Here is a 15,350-nt window from a genome sequence, read left to right on the forward strand (position 1 = left end):
CTTTAATAAAGTTAGTGCGAAATCATATCGAGCTGCTTTCGTCAGTCGAACGTCATGAAAACATTTGAGTTCTCGGAATTGAAAATAAATATTGAATTGTTCAGGCTATGTAGAAAACTAAATGGGTATACGGGAATATTTTGTGCTGATGTTAAATGTTCAGTAATAAATATTTTGATGGATTACTCACATATTTGATATGATCTAGGATTATTTCAGAATGATAGGTTAGTAAATCTATGTTTGACTAGATTTTTTTATATAGATCTCTACACGCATTTTCTAGTTTTAACATTTACTCTAAAAATCTGCGTTGGGTACGCCTCATAACAAGATTTGAGACCTAAAGACCATGGATTTGCTTTAACTCGAAGGAAATACTGGATGGATTGTACGGACTCATGCTTATCAATTTGTATGCCCATTCAAGCTGTGGTGTGAATATTTCGGCTTGTATGGTCATGAAAAAATATCATCACAAAGTCAATATTTGTAGGATTTTTGCATGTTAAGTATGATTTTTGATTTCTCATCAAATACACATTCAATCGTAACTCAAATCATGAAGAATAAACATTTTCAATGTGCTTTTCTGTCATTCTTCGTTTGGTCGTTGAAGGGTTCGGACGTGTTTTTCGAAGCTCTCGACGTCGTGACCTCATTATAATTTGAACTGCGCGGGTAAAGAACGCTCAGTTGCGACTTGGATATTGACCAATACGGACGTGTTTTTAAAGCGCTCTGAAAAAAGTTTTGACTTTTAAATTTTTTTTACTATGACAGAATCTTAGTTGACTGATGGTCTTTGACAAAGACAGACTTGTTTTTGTGAGCTATGAAAAAAATTTGACTTTGAAATATTTTTACGATTAAAAAGTTTCAGTTGACTTTTGAAAGTTGACGAAGACGGACGTACTTTCGTGAGCTCTGACTATTGATGAAAAGTTTTCGCGTTATAGAATAGCGACTTGGTACTCAGGTTGTTGAATGACTGGATGACTGAAGTGTTAGGTTATTGTTATGAGATAACAACTTGACTTTGACTTGAGTTGTGAAATGAAATCATACTCTTATGCGATGATAACTTTTGAACGTTTAGTACTGACTGACAACGAATTTTTGTGAGCGTTATATATGAAATGTTTGACTTACATTAATTTTTTTGAACGACTTGACTTCAATTTAAGTTTTGACATCGGACTGATCGGACGTGTTTTTTTAAGCCCTGACTGTTGTGAATAATTAAATTTATGTTGTGGTGTCAAGCGATTGACTGTCAGTTGAGGTTCAGATGTCGAGCTGTGCGGACGTGTTCATCGAGCTGCTGTCTACAAAAAACGTGAGTACAAATTTTTTTCGTTTTACTGTTTACAAGTTGCGTGATGATGTATGATGGTTGTAATGTGTTGGGTAGAAATTACTCAGTGCTGATACAGTGTCGATATGTTGTGATGAGCGATAATAGTGGATGATGGTGGAACAGAATATTCATTGAGCTATTTTGAGGAAGCGAACATATGATGGAAAAATGTTGCAAAAATATTAAATGACAATGTATTGAATCGCTTTTGTTGATATGTATGATATTGATTAAATTGTATTTGCATGCTGTAACATTTCTATTCCATTTCAGGGGGCTGTGGTGAGTATTGTAGTATAAATTTGTTTCAATAAATCATGATGAATGAAAACTGATTTTGATTCGTTTTGTACAGGTTTACTTGTATAGAAGTGTAATGCGTTGGGTAGAAATTAGAATCTACTCAGTACTGATATAGTGTCGATATGTTGTGATTAGCGATGATGGTGTATGATGGTGGAACAGAACATGAGCTACTTTGGGGAAACGAACATATGATTGAAAAATGATTGCAAACATAGTAGATGAATGATATGATATTGCTTAAATTGTATTTGCATGCTGTAACATTTCTATTTCATTTCAGGGTGCTGTGGTGAGTACTGTAGATTGTAGTGCATATGTATAGAATTCAATAAACGATGATGAATGAAAACTGATTTCGATTCGTTTTGTGTAATTTTAGGTATTTTCACTCTATCACAACTCTGTCGGTTGGTGTTCATGAGTGTGAGACTAATACAGCAATGTTTGAGTAGTACAAAAATGTTTTCGCTTTTGTGGTCGCCAGCTGTCCGTGATCTGTAAAGTGAAAATACACAGAGCTATGAAGCATACAGATGTTTCGAAATTTTATCAATGATTGTATACTATGCATGTTTTGATTTAGTTCGTTTCAGATTTGACATGAGATGAAAACCTGACATGATTTGAACAGAGCTGGGAAACGAAAAGGTAAGTCTGTTTCATTCCACTATGAACACTTGTATTTTGACAAAAGAAGAGATAAAGTGAGTTACTTTATCATCATGGTTTCATTTAGTGAACAGAGGTAAACCTAGCTAGCTTTTCGTGTACTCTATTTTGGATGATGAGTATGTCAGTAACTTTAATTGTACGGCTAGTAAAGTATGAACATGAATGCTTTGTTCAGATTTTCAGATGTGTGCTGGCAGTTCAAGTCTGGCAGCTGGAGTGAACAGTCGTGTTTTCTGGAGCTCCAACAATATGCTAGAAGGTAAGTAACTATGTTTGTTTTGCATTGCATGTTTTTATATGTTTCAGACTTTCAAGCAGAGATGTCATGCTGACTGGAGTTGAGCACAGGGCAGTGACAAAGTGAAAGGTAAGTACTTTTGACTGAATGTTTGTTCTATGCATGTTTTGTTTTAATACATTTCAGGAGTGCTTATCCAGTGATGATATGACAGTTGGAGTGAACAGTGGAGCCAAGCAGTCTTGTTTTTGGAGCTACTCAACAAGCCTTGAAGGTAAGTTTAGAATTTCTCAATGTTAGTGAATTGAAGTACTGTCACTTGCTTTTGGACAGTCGAACAGAACAGACGTGGTTGCGAGAGCTCTCATATCTGTTGTGTTAAACTGTTTTTATGATATGTTATGTTTGTTTGTTTGTTTGTGATGTACTATTTTTCAGATGCTGATGGCAGTGATGGGTTTTCAAGCTGACCTGAACAGAAAAGCACTCATATGGTAAGTACAAAATAGTTGTTATATGGGATGTTTTGTGCATGCTTTTATGTTTCAGGTGTACTTGCTGACAGCGACGAAGACGAATCAAGAAGAGGAACATTGTTGAGAAAGTGATTGGGACTTGCAAACAGGGTAAGTGTAACACTTGTGTTTGTTTAATTTGTAACATGCGTGCTTTGCTCTGTTTCAGATTTCACATGCAGAAATTAAACAGGATTTCAACTGCTGAGACACAATTCATCAAAAGTAAGGTAAGTTTTAATTCATTGATTTGAGTTGTACAATGTGTTCTTTACTTTATTTCAGATTCGAGTCACTGGTTTACACATGGAAGAAGATTTCCACGTCTGTTACTCAACTCTACAGAAGCAAGGTAAGTCGATCAAATTTTTGTTTTAGTTTGTACTGCTGTAATGTGATGGTAAACTTATGCTATTTTTCATGTGTGCTATGCAGAGATGGAGAATTCAATTTTAAGAAAGATTAACTGCTGCAGCTTAGCTCTGCTCTGTGTTGATTTTTGTTCAAAAACGTTTAAAATGTATGTGTGTTTTCAGATGTTTTGTTTCAGTTGATGTCCAGATGGCAAGCAGTACAGACGTGTTTCTTGGAGCTGCCAAACAGTGAGTACAAACGTTTTATATTTTTCAGTTGTTTACTCATAGAAGTCTGTGAAAGATGATAACAAGGGTTGAATCTATCAGCACTTGTGTCTAAAAATGCTGATGTGTGACGGTTTACTGAAAAGGGTAAATGCTAGCCAGTACTTACACTTGAGCAACCGTGGGATGTCGAACTAACTGATGATGTACTATGATGGTGAACACTTACTATGTGTATCAAAATGCTTTTGTTGATATTTACTATAGATGATTTGATATTGGTTAACATTTGTTTGCATGCTGTTAACATTTCTATTTCATTTCAGGGAGCTGTGGTAAGTATTGTAGTATTAATTTGTCTCAATAAACGATGATGAATGAAAACTGATGTCGATTCTTTTTGTACAGTTTTAGGTATTAGCACTCTATACAAAACTCTGTCGGTCGGTGTTTGTGAATGTGAGCTTAATGTTTGAGTAGAACAAAAATGTCTTTACTTTTGTGATCGCCAGTTGTCTGTGATGTAAAGTGGAAAAAACACAGCTATGAAGCATACAATTGTTTCAATATTTTATCAATGATAGTGTGCTATGCATGTTTTGATTTAGTTCGTTTCAGATACGACATGACATGAAGAGTTGACAGTCGAACAGAGCTGAGCAAAGCAGAAAGGTAAGTGTGTTTCATTTTAGTATGAACACTTGTATTTTGTTTTTATATGGTATGTTTTGTGCATGCTATGTTTCAGGTGTACTTGTAGTCAGCGACGAAGACGATTCAAGAAGAGGAACATTGCTGAGAAAGTGAATGGGACTTGCAAACAGGGTAAGTGTTACAATTGTTTGTTTGATTTTTACCATGCATACTTTGCTTTGCTCTGTTTCAGATTTCACATGCAGAAATGGTCTCATAGCAGTGCCAACAGTGAATAAGGATTTCAGCTGCTGTGAAACAACTCAACAGAAAGTAGGTAAGCATTGAATGAATGCACTTGAGTTGTACAATTTGATGTGATGCTTTTTTTCTGTTTCAGATTCAAGTTTCTGGTGTAGACAGAAAAATGTGTTTGAAGAAGGAATTCTACTACTGTGATTCAACTCTACAGAAGCAAGGTAAGTAGAAACAAAATTTTGGTTTAATTTAACTCATGTGTTTTGCACTGCATGCTATTTTTCAGGTCTCTCACGCAGTGATGGAAAAGAAGAAGATTTCAAGAAAGAATCACTGCTGCAACTCAGGCCTATAACAAGGTAAGTGTTTACTATATTGTATACAAAATGTTTCTCTGTTTTAATCTGTTTCAGGTTTCAATTGCAGAGATGTTGCAGAGATGTTTTGACAGCTTGTGACAGAAAAGAAATTCAGCAGCTGTGTCTCGACTCTAGCCACGAGGTAAGTCAAAACAAATATACTGGTTTGTATGTTATGTTGTTATGCCCTTCTATGTTTCAGACTTACATTGCTGTGACTGTTCCACAGTGGGTCAAAAAAGAGACGAATACAGGTTTCAAGAAGAAAATTGGCTGTTGAAAACCTGCACAAAATATGAGGTAAGTAAACTATTCTTTTGGTTTGTTTTGTGCTTTGTTATGCTTAACTATTTTTCAGATTGGAATGGTGGGTCGTTACAGAGCAGACTTTTGGACAACTGAGAAGTTGAGAAACAGAGAATGATTCAAGATCAGCTAGGTAAGTCTTGATTATTGTGCATTGCTAAATGTTTTTTTTCATTCCAGTATGGCTGTGGTAAGTACACAAACTTTCTATAATTTAATATTGAACTGTTTTTATGACCTGTATTCTGCATTGTAAAATGTCTGTTTTTCATTTCAGTATCCTGTGGTAAGTACACTAACTTTCTTTAATTTTCATATTGAACTGTTTTGATGACTTGTATACTACTATGCAATGCCTAATGTTTTTTTCATTTCAGTATAGCTGTGGTAAGTACACTAACTTTCTTTAATTTTCATATTGAACTGTTTTGATGACTTGTATTCTGCTAAACAAAATGTGCTTTTTTCAATTTCAGGTCAGCAATGGTAAGTAGATTGTGTTTCTTTATGTATAATTGTGTATACAAAGTTTTTTTTTCATCATAGCATGTCTTTTATATTTATGCTTTGTGTAAGTAAAATGTTCATAAATCATTCTTATCTTCAAACTAAAAATGTATTGTGCTATGCAAAATGTCTGTATGTTTTCAGTTGCCAGAGGTGAGTACCATTACAGTTGAAAAGTTAGTTTTGTTTAGTTAAAGTTTTGGTTCACAGTTTTGTTTGTTATTTGGCAAAATTTACATGTATGCATTGAGTCTTGATTTCAGCTCGATTGTGGACTGAAGAAGATTGCCAGCAGAGGGATTGGATACAAAATACAAAGTAAGTACTGAGTTTCTTACTAAAAGTTTTGAGTTGTATTCATTGTGTGTAAATATGCTATGATTGCTATGAACATGACTTTTGTATTTCAGCGAAGACAACATAGGTAAGTAAAATTGTTATCTGTTTCATGTTTACTGTTACAGTTCAATATTGTGTTTATAAATTTTAAGTTGTACAAACACATTCAAAAGTTTCTAATCATGCTTTCGATTTCATTTCAGCTTTACTGCTAGACGAGTGTTCTCTACTACTTGACGAGTCAGCTTTACTACCAGGCGAGCAGTGACAACAAGGCGCCTTTGTGGAAACAACACAACAAAAAAGTGAGTATTAGTTAAACAATTGATTGAAATTGTTTTACTGTATGTTATACTTAAATGCAAAATTGTGCACATAAATTGTAAGTTGTACAAACACAGTGAAAGTTTCTTATCATGCTTTCTATTTCATTTCAGCTCTACTGCTAGACGAGCAGTGACAGAAAGGCGCCTGAACATGCAACACAATACAAAAAAGTAAGTATCAGTCAAACAGTTGGTAGAGTTGTGTGTTTTTCTTTAGCAGTTTGTGTTTACTATTTTATTTGATACATGGTATATTACACATGCATGTTTTTATCATTTCAGGCTGTTTACTTTCATCGTTTACTGTTTAACACAATTTGCTTTTCTATTTTCAGTGCCAATATCCAAACCTTGATGTGGACACCGAGTAGTCAATACATACGTGTGGCGTATAGCTGCGACAAAACCGTGGGTCCATCGCACCGATAACTTGAACATTGGCCCGTGTATGGACATCAGTGCAACTTTGTGAATCCATGTATCTTTGTGAATCCATGTAACATTGCGAATGTGTGTCGATCGAAAAATGTGTACATTCTGAACTGAAACGAACTCGGTGTTGCAAGTGGCAAGTGTTGACAGTGTGTATGTTTATGTTTATGTTTTTACATGAAAACTAAAGGAGATTGTTCTCCTACCTTTTTTTTCCTTGTTTTATTGCGCTGGCCAGCAATATTGATGTATTGATGTATGTGTTTGTGTTTAAACTATGCAATACCAAAATCAAACAAAAAATAAACATTAACAGTCATTAACTGTGTTTGGGCGGCCGAGGGGTTTAAGACTCCACAAGTGTGAAGCGCACTGATAGCACTTGGGGGTAAACACCTCGGTATTTCGGTGCTAAAATGTTTTCACGGTGCTTATTTTGACGCACTGTTAGAACTACCAACCAGTTAATGATTGCATGATCTATAAAACCAATTTTAAGTCTACTTGGGCACAAGAGATTCCAAGTACCAAAATACCAACAATTAACAAGCAGACGCTTTTCAAAACTATGACCGCTGAGATTGATAGTCAGATGGAGTCCTGCCCATTTAGCTGTGTAGCGGTCTAGGGCGGGGTTGCAAGTCAATACGAAATGAGGCGCTATAAAGCAACTCGTCCCCGTTATGACCGTCAATACTTTCGACACTATCTGGGAATCCTTTCAACACCACATTGTTGCGCTGTTGGAAGGGTGGTAGGCACGCATGGTGACATGCCTGTGCTTTGCTATGCGACACCATGGTATTTTCGTACGGTGACACGAAATATCTTAATCTGGCTCTCTCAGAAACGCAGGCACGCGTTAACCGAACCTGACCGATGACCGAGCAATAACATTTCTATTAAGTGCTTCAATGCACAAAGTCTGCTAGGGCTGGGGTGGGAAGGCGACTTCTCTTGTACTCAGACAAGAGGAACGGTCACAAGTCCGTGAAAACGCCGAGTGACACCACTAGCTTTCAATCGTACAAAGCAAAAAACTTTCAAACTTTAGTTTGAGGTGAAATGATAAAAAAACTATATAAACAACTAACCGTTATAAGATATTCGCCATATGGACACAAACTATGCTACTCAATGTTGCGTTGAACATTAATTGCGCCTTACGAACTACTCGTGTTGAAACTAACATTGAGTGACTCGTAAACTTAAAGCAGTTACTCGCTTTTGACTGCATACACATTTTGTACAACGGCTCGTTATTGGTATAACTTGTCTTTCAATGAGACACATTAACACAAACGTTCAACAGTATTTAGGCTTTATATTGCGCTTGTAGAATATACGAACAAAACACACTATATAATCTACAATCGATCGCATAGTTAGCTACTTGAGTTGATATTGACAAGCGCTGGTCAATCATCTCGTTTGTAAGCTTTCGAGTGTACACAGTAGTTTGCAGTTTTGTTTCACACATAATACAAAATATGGATGAAAAAAATCTATATATTAACTACTTTTGCCTCTTGGCCAAATCTACACTCGTTCGCATAGTTTGCTACCTAGGTTGATATTAACAAGCGCTGTTTGAAAAGCAGTATTACTTCAATGCTATGGTTTGGTTGTAAGATAAAATACTAGTATATGATGCATTGATGTAACAGATATGTAGGCACATTCGTATAGTAGAAGAAAATTCTCAGCAGCAGCTGGTCTGCAAACACTACAATGCGATTTTGCAGTTTGATACGAACGTGTTTTGTTCACGTGAAGTTGAAATGAAAATCTGTCGTGTCTGATCAATGAAATATATTTGATAAAATAACACAGTTGAAAGGCAGTAACATATCTAAGGTTGTGCTATGTTACAGCTCCACAAATAGTTATTCGTCTTGCAAGATACTGGAACAGATGTCCACATGTTATTGTATATTATCTGATTTAGGATATTTTGAGAAATTATGCAACAGAACATTTCTGCAAGATGTGAAAAAAATATCTATTTGAATGAGATTTCTGAGGTTTAGCCATTGCCGAAAGGCCAATGTTTCTTCATGTATGTATGACAAAAGTTACTGCTATATTTGCTATTATGCTAGTCCGTATTGCATATCGCAAGGTGGTAAAGCGGCTCTTTTCATTTCGCTGTGAAAAGAACGGTCACAAGCCCGTACAAACGCTGAGTGACACCTCTTGATCATGTAGCTTGTATGAAACGTGTTTATACAACCACAGTAGTTCAAAGCAGAACGCTTTTCCTTCTTCGAGGGAGAAGAAATCTGGGTGCAAGTCCCGGCTTTGGTTATAACACGAATACTACTCGCTGCTCAGTTGCAATATTCATACTCTTACACAGTCAATATAATCTCGGGACCAAATGCCACTAGGCTCGATTTTGAGTTGCTTATAAAACAACAATTAATCTTCGTGTGTTGTTGTTATACATAAATTGCAAAGACAATGTTGGTGAGCTTGTTTTCCGACAACAAATTTAAAAGAGCGTTTAGATTGTGATTGTTTAATCATAATAGTTTAATTCTAACTGGTTGTTATAACTGTATTTGAAAATATTTTACTTTTAATTTCTTGTAAAACATGGACATACATAACCAAGCTTTTTAATATTTCTATTTACAACCTTATTGCGCATCTGCCCGAATTTGCTAGAAAATGATTTGAATGTCTAACTGTATGACTCTAAAACTTGTGAGTCTTATCTAGTGCTTTGTGTTGTGTCCCATTGTTTGGCATTTAGTTCCTTGCCATAAATTTAGGATCGCACTGTATACGGTTTCTCTTTTGCGGATACAGCTGAAATTTTACTACATGTGTATTTGTTTTGCATAGAGGAAATGTGACCAGTATTGGCCGAACCTGAACGACCCAGTCTTCTACGGTGATCTGATTGTCTCAATCCAGTCCGAATCAAACCTTTCCGACTACACGCTACGCATTTTTGAAGTTAGATTTGTAAGTGGTTTTGCCGAGCTTAATATTGTATATTTGAAATATGTTAATAATATGTTTTCACGTACACGTTATGCATTATTTTATCTTCAAGCAAATGTTTCATCGTTCTATAGTAACGTTATTGGATACACATATACACATCTAACTAAATTATTGGACTATTAATATGTTGTTCAAGGCGACCTTGACTTCACTATGTTTTATCGTTATGAAGCCTTTAATTCTTCACCACTGTATAGGGGAACAAATCCCGAAATGTAAAACACTTCCATTACCCGCAATGGCCTGATTTTGGGTGTCCGCAACGGCATTGGCCTTTGATAAATTTCATTACCTTAGTCCGCCAATATCGGCCTCGATTTCCAAATGGACCCCTTCTGGTCCATTGCAGGTATTTTCCAAGTGTATTGAATGGTCATTGAATCAGTATATGTTCGATATAATACTTGTAGATGTTGTGCGTCCGTAGTCTTAGTCTTTGTAGTTGAACCACTCTAGTTGCACGACTTTCTTTTCATGACCCATGTCTGAACACAGCTTTTGATTGTTGAACATAATAAGATTTATTGCTTGTGTCCCTGTTCTCAATACAAGTGTTACAGCTACTGAAATATTTGAACTAATCAAAAATAGGTATTGACAGTTTCTCTTGAATCGATAATTGTAACAGTAAAACGTGCACAAGTCTTAGTTATAACGCCGTTTATGTTTCATATGTCCTTACATTCATGATAGGTAACAAATCCAATACATGCCATCTGTCCGTCCAAATGTGCATGTAAAACATAAACGCCTGTGTCCGTTCCATTTCATAGCAAAAAGAATGCCGGACTGTAAAACACTTTTGGTACTTGAAATGGCCCGATATGGGCTGCCCAGATGACCCAAAGATGCTTCTAGACTTTGTGAAGACTGTCCGAGAACACAAAGTAATGCCTGGAAATGATAATGCTTCTGTTGTTCATTGCAGGTATGCATGACACCACACCTTTCTCGCAAGGTTTACATATATATTCCTTGATGTATCGACCATATATACGCCTGTGCATTAAATGTTCTGCAAAAACAAAACAATGGCTTCACGTGCATGCATGTGTTAGCGTTATATGCATGTAAGTAGTTTGTAATAAATGGGATTAGTATAGGGTAATTTTCATCGTTCTGCCCTAGTGTTTCAAATAAATATAAGGTTTACAAAATGTGTTTTGGTTCACATATATCGGATTGAAGCCGAGGGGCTGACTGGAAGGGCCAAATCAAACGTGTGATATTCGTTCCTATTGAAACATATTTGTGTGTAATATGTCTGCGTTCAATCAATGAAAACTTCTATTTAACACTATAAATGCGTATTATCGTATATACAAAAAAAACATTGTTGTTAGCCCATTTATGCCTAGCGTATAGAAAAAAAGGCCTTGGCAAACAGCGTAGACCCAGATGAGACGCCGCATGATGAGACGCCGCATGATGCGGCGTCTCATCAGGGTCTGCGCTGTTAGCTTAAAGGAGTTTCTGTAAGAAATGTTAAAAATATAGAAAAAAATATACTAGACATTACTTATTTTGGAAATACATTGGTCCAATTTAGAAGGATGGGATAGTCCACTATGAATAAATGGGTTAATTAATATTTGCTCAATGTATTTTACTATTTGATATCAAAATAAGTTGTTGTTGTGTACAATAAGTAAGTGATGTTGAATAAAATAACATTACTTAAGCATATGTATATGAATTACCATCATTTATGTGCTAGTGCTGGCGTTGGGCGGACCGGAACCTACATTGCTGTTGACCATCTTCTGCAACACATTCGTGACCATGACGACGTAGATATCTATCAACTAGTTCTAGACATGCGTGATCACCGGTGCAACATGGTGCAGACTGAGGTTTGTTGATGTAATTCAAACACTGAGAACAAAGGATGTCACTAAGAACATCGTTATTTCATATTTAGTTTGACTAGTATAGTGATTTTGGTCGACGTGCAATTTATTATCAGTTAGATCACTTATTATGCATATGAATTCATATTTGTTCTTGGTGAATTATTGTATGGTTCATTAATTACATCTTATTTTTATATCATAAGTTCGGTTGAAAAACATACCGGTCGTTTGAAGAAATGGTAACAAACTATGAATATTTGTAACCAAGAAGATGATTGTTAAAGGTGCCTTTTCACAGATTTTGGCATTTTTTAACTTATTCATTAAATGCTTTATATCGATAAATGTAAACATTGGATCGTAAAAGCTCCAGTAAAAAATCAAGAATAAAATTAAAAAAAGGAAAAGAACATTGCCCGGACCAGGTTTCGAACCAGTGACCCCTGGAGTCCTGCCAGAGTCCTGAAGTAAAAACGCTTTAGCCTACTGAGCTAATCCGCCGAGTACACATTCATGACGTATTTTATACCTTATATAAGCAATCTTCGTAGTTTCACAAAACTTGACGACAAAAACAGAACTCTCCAAATTATTCAATCGTTTCGCGTTGCAACGCTTTATAATTTTTAGGTTTTAAAATCGTCAAAAGATGCATATAATGGCTATATTAGACCATGGTAAATGTTCAGTATTACTATTTCCTCACAAATATCATAACGAAAACGAAAATTTGCGAATCTGAAACAACTTTTTTCAATTTTGTCAATTTACCAAAGCGTGAAAAGATCCCTTTAAGTGTTGAAAACAGACACGTGTATTTAGAAATGCTTAGAAAGCCGGAACCTTAAGCGTTGTGGAATGCTTTAGGCGTTCTTGCCCAGTAAATAAACTTATCCGTATTAGAAACTTACCTGATATTTCAAATATTTCATCATTATCTCAAGATTCATTAAAACATGTCGAAAGCACGATAGACATTACCTTATGTCATAGATCTAATGACATCATTATACTGCTAGTGACATATTAATTTCATTAAAGGTAGAAAGCAAAATTTACAACACGTCGTGTATCTTAATGATGTATCACCCGCCGAAATGGAATAACTAAAACGCATGCACACATGTTCTCCATTACAGGACCAGTATGTATACATCCACGAATGTCTGAAAGCGTTCATAACAACGGACGATGAGACTGAGGACGAGGAAGAGGAGGAACGTAAGTCGGAATATAGGAACAATTAAAGCCCGGGAGCCCGTCTTATAACCATCATGAGATGAATTAAGGCCTTCATATAATTTGTGATGAAGTATTATTGCTAAATACCAAACTCTATTATTAGCAAATATCAGTTATTCTATTATTTTATGGTCAATTGTTTGAATATACTTTAGTTTAGAAAGATAATAATTAACCCATTTATGCCTAGCGTCTAGAAAAAAGGCCTTGGCAAACAGCGTATACCCAGATGAGACGCCGCATGATGCGGCGTCTCATCAGGGTCTGCGCTGTTTGATTAAAGGAATTTATGTAAGAAATATTCTATATATAGAAATAAATATACTAGACATCCCTAATTTTGGAAATAAATTGATCCAATTTAGAAGGATGGGAGAGTCAACTAGGCATAAATGGGTTAAAAATAGTAAACACCAATGAGGGCCTTCTTGCCTTTACGTGACCGACCAGACAGCCCTAAAACATATGAGTCGCGTTCTGAGAAAACTTGGAAAAATGAAGTCCGTACAAGCCAATCAGGGACGACGCTTTACGCCTTAATTGGATTTTCGCTAAGAAGAGACATCATTTAAACGAAAAATTCCATAAAAGCGGAAATTGTCGTCCCTGATTAGCCTATGCGGACTGCACAGGCTAATCTGGGATGACAATTTACGCACAAGCATTATGCCCAGTTTTCTCAGAACTAATGTGACCAACCAGACAGCCCTAAAACATATAGCGGACCGACGCCTCATGCTAAATAAGTGACCGGAACTCAAGTAGGAAATAAACAAAAATGCAAAATAGTTATGCAGATGTAAGGTTTCTATAATAAAAATACACAAAGAAACAACGTGTTTATGTAAGAAATAATATGCACACATATATATTTATTGTGAGCTAGCAATTCAGTAAAACCGTATGTTTGTCGTAAGGCAGTTGATGAGAGATTATCAGGAGAAATAGATATTAGACTCAGAATAAAAGCACAAAACACGCCCTAACCAGTTTATGCGTATACAGTTAAAGTGTTGATGCACTAACGTAAAGCTCCACAGAGACATCCACATTAACCCATTTATGCCTAGTGGACTCTCCAATCCTTCTAAATTGGATCAATTTTTCCCCAAAATTAGGGATGTCGAGTATATTTATTTCTATATTTATAATATTTCTTACATAAATTCCTTTAAGCAAACAGCGCAGACCCTGATGAGACGCCGCATCATGCGGCGTCTCATCTTGGTCTACGCTGTTTGCCAATGCCTTTTTTCTAGACGCTATGCATAAATGGGTTAAATGTTTTAAATCCAAAATATTCATAAGGATTCTTGCTATTTATTTTTTTAACAAAGTTTTTAACGTGTACATATAACGTAGACTTTTTGTACTTTCCCATATTGCACACGTAGTCTTTCTTATATCATATATAAAACATAATATGTTATTGCCATTTAAATACGACTTAGATACTTTATCTTCTATATACAGGCCTAGTTTATTTAGTATATAACGTCTTCTCAACGATGCATACACAACCTTCACCGTTTTCAAGCATATCAAATGAAATAATTAAATTATAAGTTAACTAACAGTAAAATAGGTAACACAAGAATGTGTGTTTCCTTGTTCGCATACTGCTTATCAATTCAACCTGTTTTGTTTTAATTTTCAGATGTGTACCAGAACACAAAGTTTGGCGGTGACAATATCTACGAAAACACGGCATTTCAACAAGACTAATGTGAGACATGGGACATAACTCTGCAAGCATGTTTCATAAACCAAATAGATGAATTTGGGAGTCATGACATATATAAAGACAAATATGAGATATTAATTCGGTGGTCTATCTTGCCTTCTTGTGTAAGAATGCTGTATTATGATTATGAGAGTTAAAATGTTGCATTTATTTAACCCATTTATGCCTAGCGTCCTGAAAAAAAAGGACATTGCAAACAGCGTAGACCCAGATGAGACGCCACATGATGCGGCGTCTCATCTGGGTCTGCGCTGTTTGCTTACAGGAATTTCAGTAAGTAATATTCTAAATATAGAAATAAATATACTAGACATCCCTAATTTTGGAAATAAATTGATCAAATCTAGAAGGATGGGAGAGTCCACTGGGCATTAATGGGTTAACTGCGTATGGAAAGCATTGTTTGAATGCTTCATATTTGAACATGGTGCGAAGTAAATCACCTTCGATATTAACCCATTTATGCCTAGTAGACTCTCCTTTCTGCAATGTATGCTTACTCCTTTTTTATTTGAATAGTTATATATTGATATAAAACTGTTTTTTTGTATACGCCCGTTTAAAAAGTCGAATAATGGGAACACAGGAGCAGGCGGCGTCCCACGGGTGGCATTGCAGACTGTGGTATATATTCGTTTGGAAAATAACTTTGTCCAACAAGGAT

General features: G+C 35.7%; 1 protein-coding gene and 1 long non-coding RNA gene across 15 annotated transcripts; both read left to right on the forward strand.

Moving 5' to 3' along the window:
• Positions 1-907: 907 nt before the first annotated feature.
• Positions 908-7,160, forward strand: LOC127861376 (uncharacterized). Of its 14 annotated transcripts, XR_008040198.1 has the most exons (8): positions 908-2,314; positions 2,514-2,597; positions 2,763-2,850; positions 3,015-3,443; positions 3,642-4,784; positions 4,977-6,379; positions 6,512-6,571; positions 6,736-7,160. It is a non-coding gene; the product is annotated as an uncharacterized LOC127861376 (long non-coding RNA). The 14 variants fall into 14 exon arrangements; XR_008040193.1 differs by having other exon boundaries at positions 2,763-3,443; XR_008040200.1 differs by having other exon boundaries at positions 908-3,443; positions 3,628-3,693; positions 3,999-4,784.
• A 2,527-nt stretch (positions 7,161-9,687) lies between these two features.
• Positions 9,688-14,965, forward strand: LOC127867733 (receptor-type tyrosine-protein phosphatase O-like). Its single transcript, XM_052409091.1, has 5 exons — positions 9,688-9,805; positions 10,621-10,775; positions 11,565-11,700; positions 12,840-12,921; positions 14,600-14,965. Exons 2-5 carry the CDS (start codon positions 10,672-10,674, stop codon positions 14,665-14,667), a joined length of 390 nt encoding a protein of 129 aa, XP_052265051.1. The 5' UTR covers positions 9,688-9,805; positions 10,621-10,671; the 3' UTR covers positions 14,668-14,965.
• The last annotated feature ends 385 nt before the right edge of the window (positions 14,966-15,350 follow it).

Source organism: Dreissena polymorpha, chromosome 1 (assembly GCF_020536995.1).
Source record: "Dreissena polymorpha isolate Duluth1 chromosome 1, UMN_Dpol_1.0, whole genome shotgun sequence".
NCBI classification, from domain to species: domain Eukaryota; kingdom Metazoa; phylum Mollusca; class Bivalvia; order Myida; family Dreissenidae; genus Dreissena; species Dreissena polymorpha.

Coding starts and splice junctions, on each gene's coding strand:
- LOC127867733 (XM_052409091.1), top strand. CDS start 10,672: ATGGGCTGCCCAGATGACCCAAAGATGCTTCTAGACTTTGTGAAGACT. Junction 10,776..11,564: donor GCTTCTGTTGTTCATTGCAG/GTATGCATGACA, acceptor TTTATGTGCTAG/TGCTGGCGTTGGGCGGACCG. Junction 12,922..14,599: donor GGACGAGGAAGAGGAGGAAC/GTAAGTCGGAAT, acceptor TTTAATTTTCAG/ATGTGTACCAGAACACAAAG.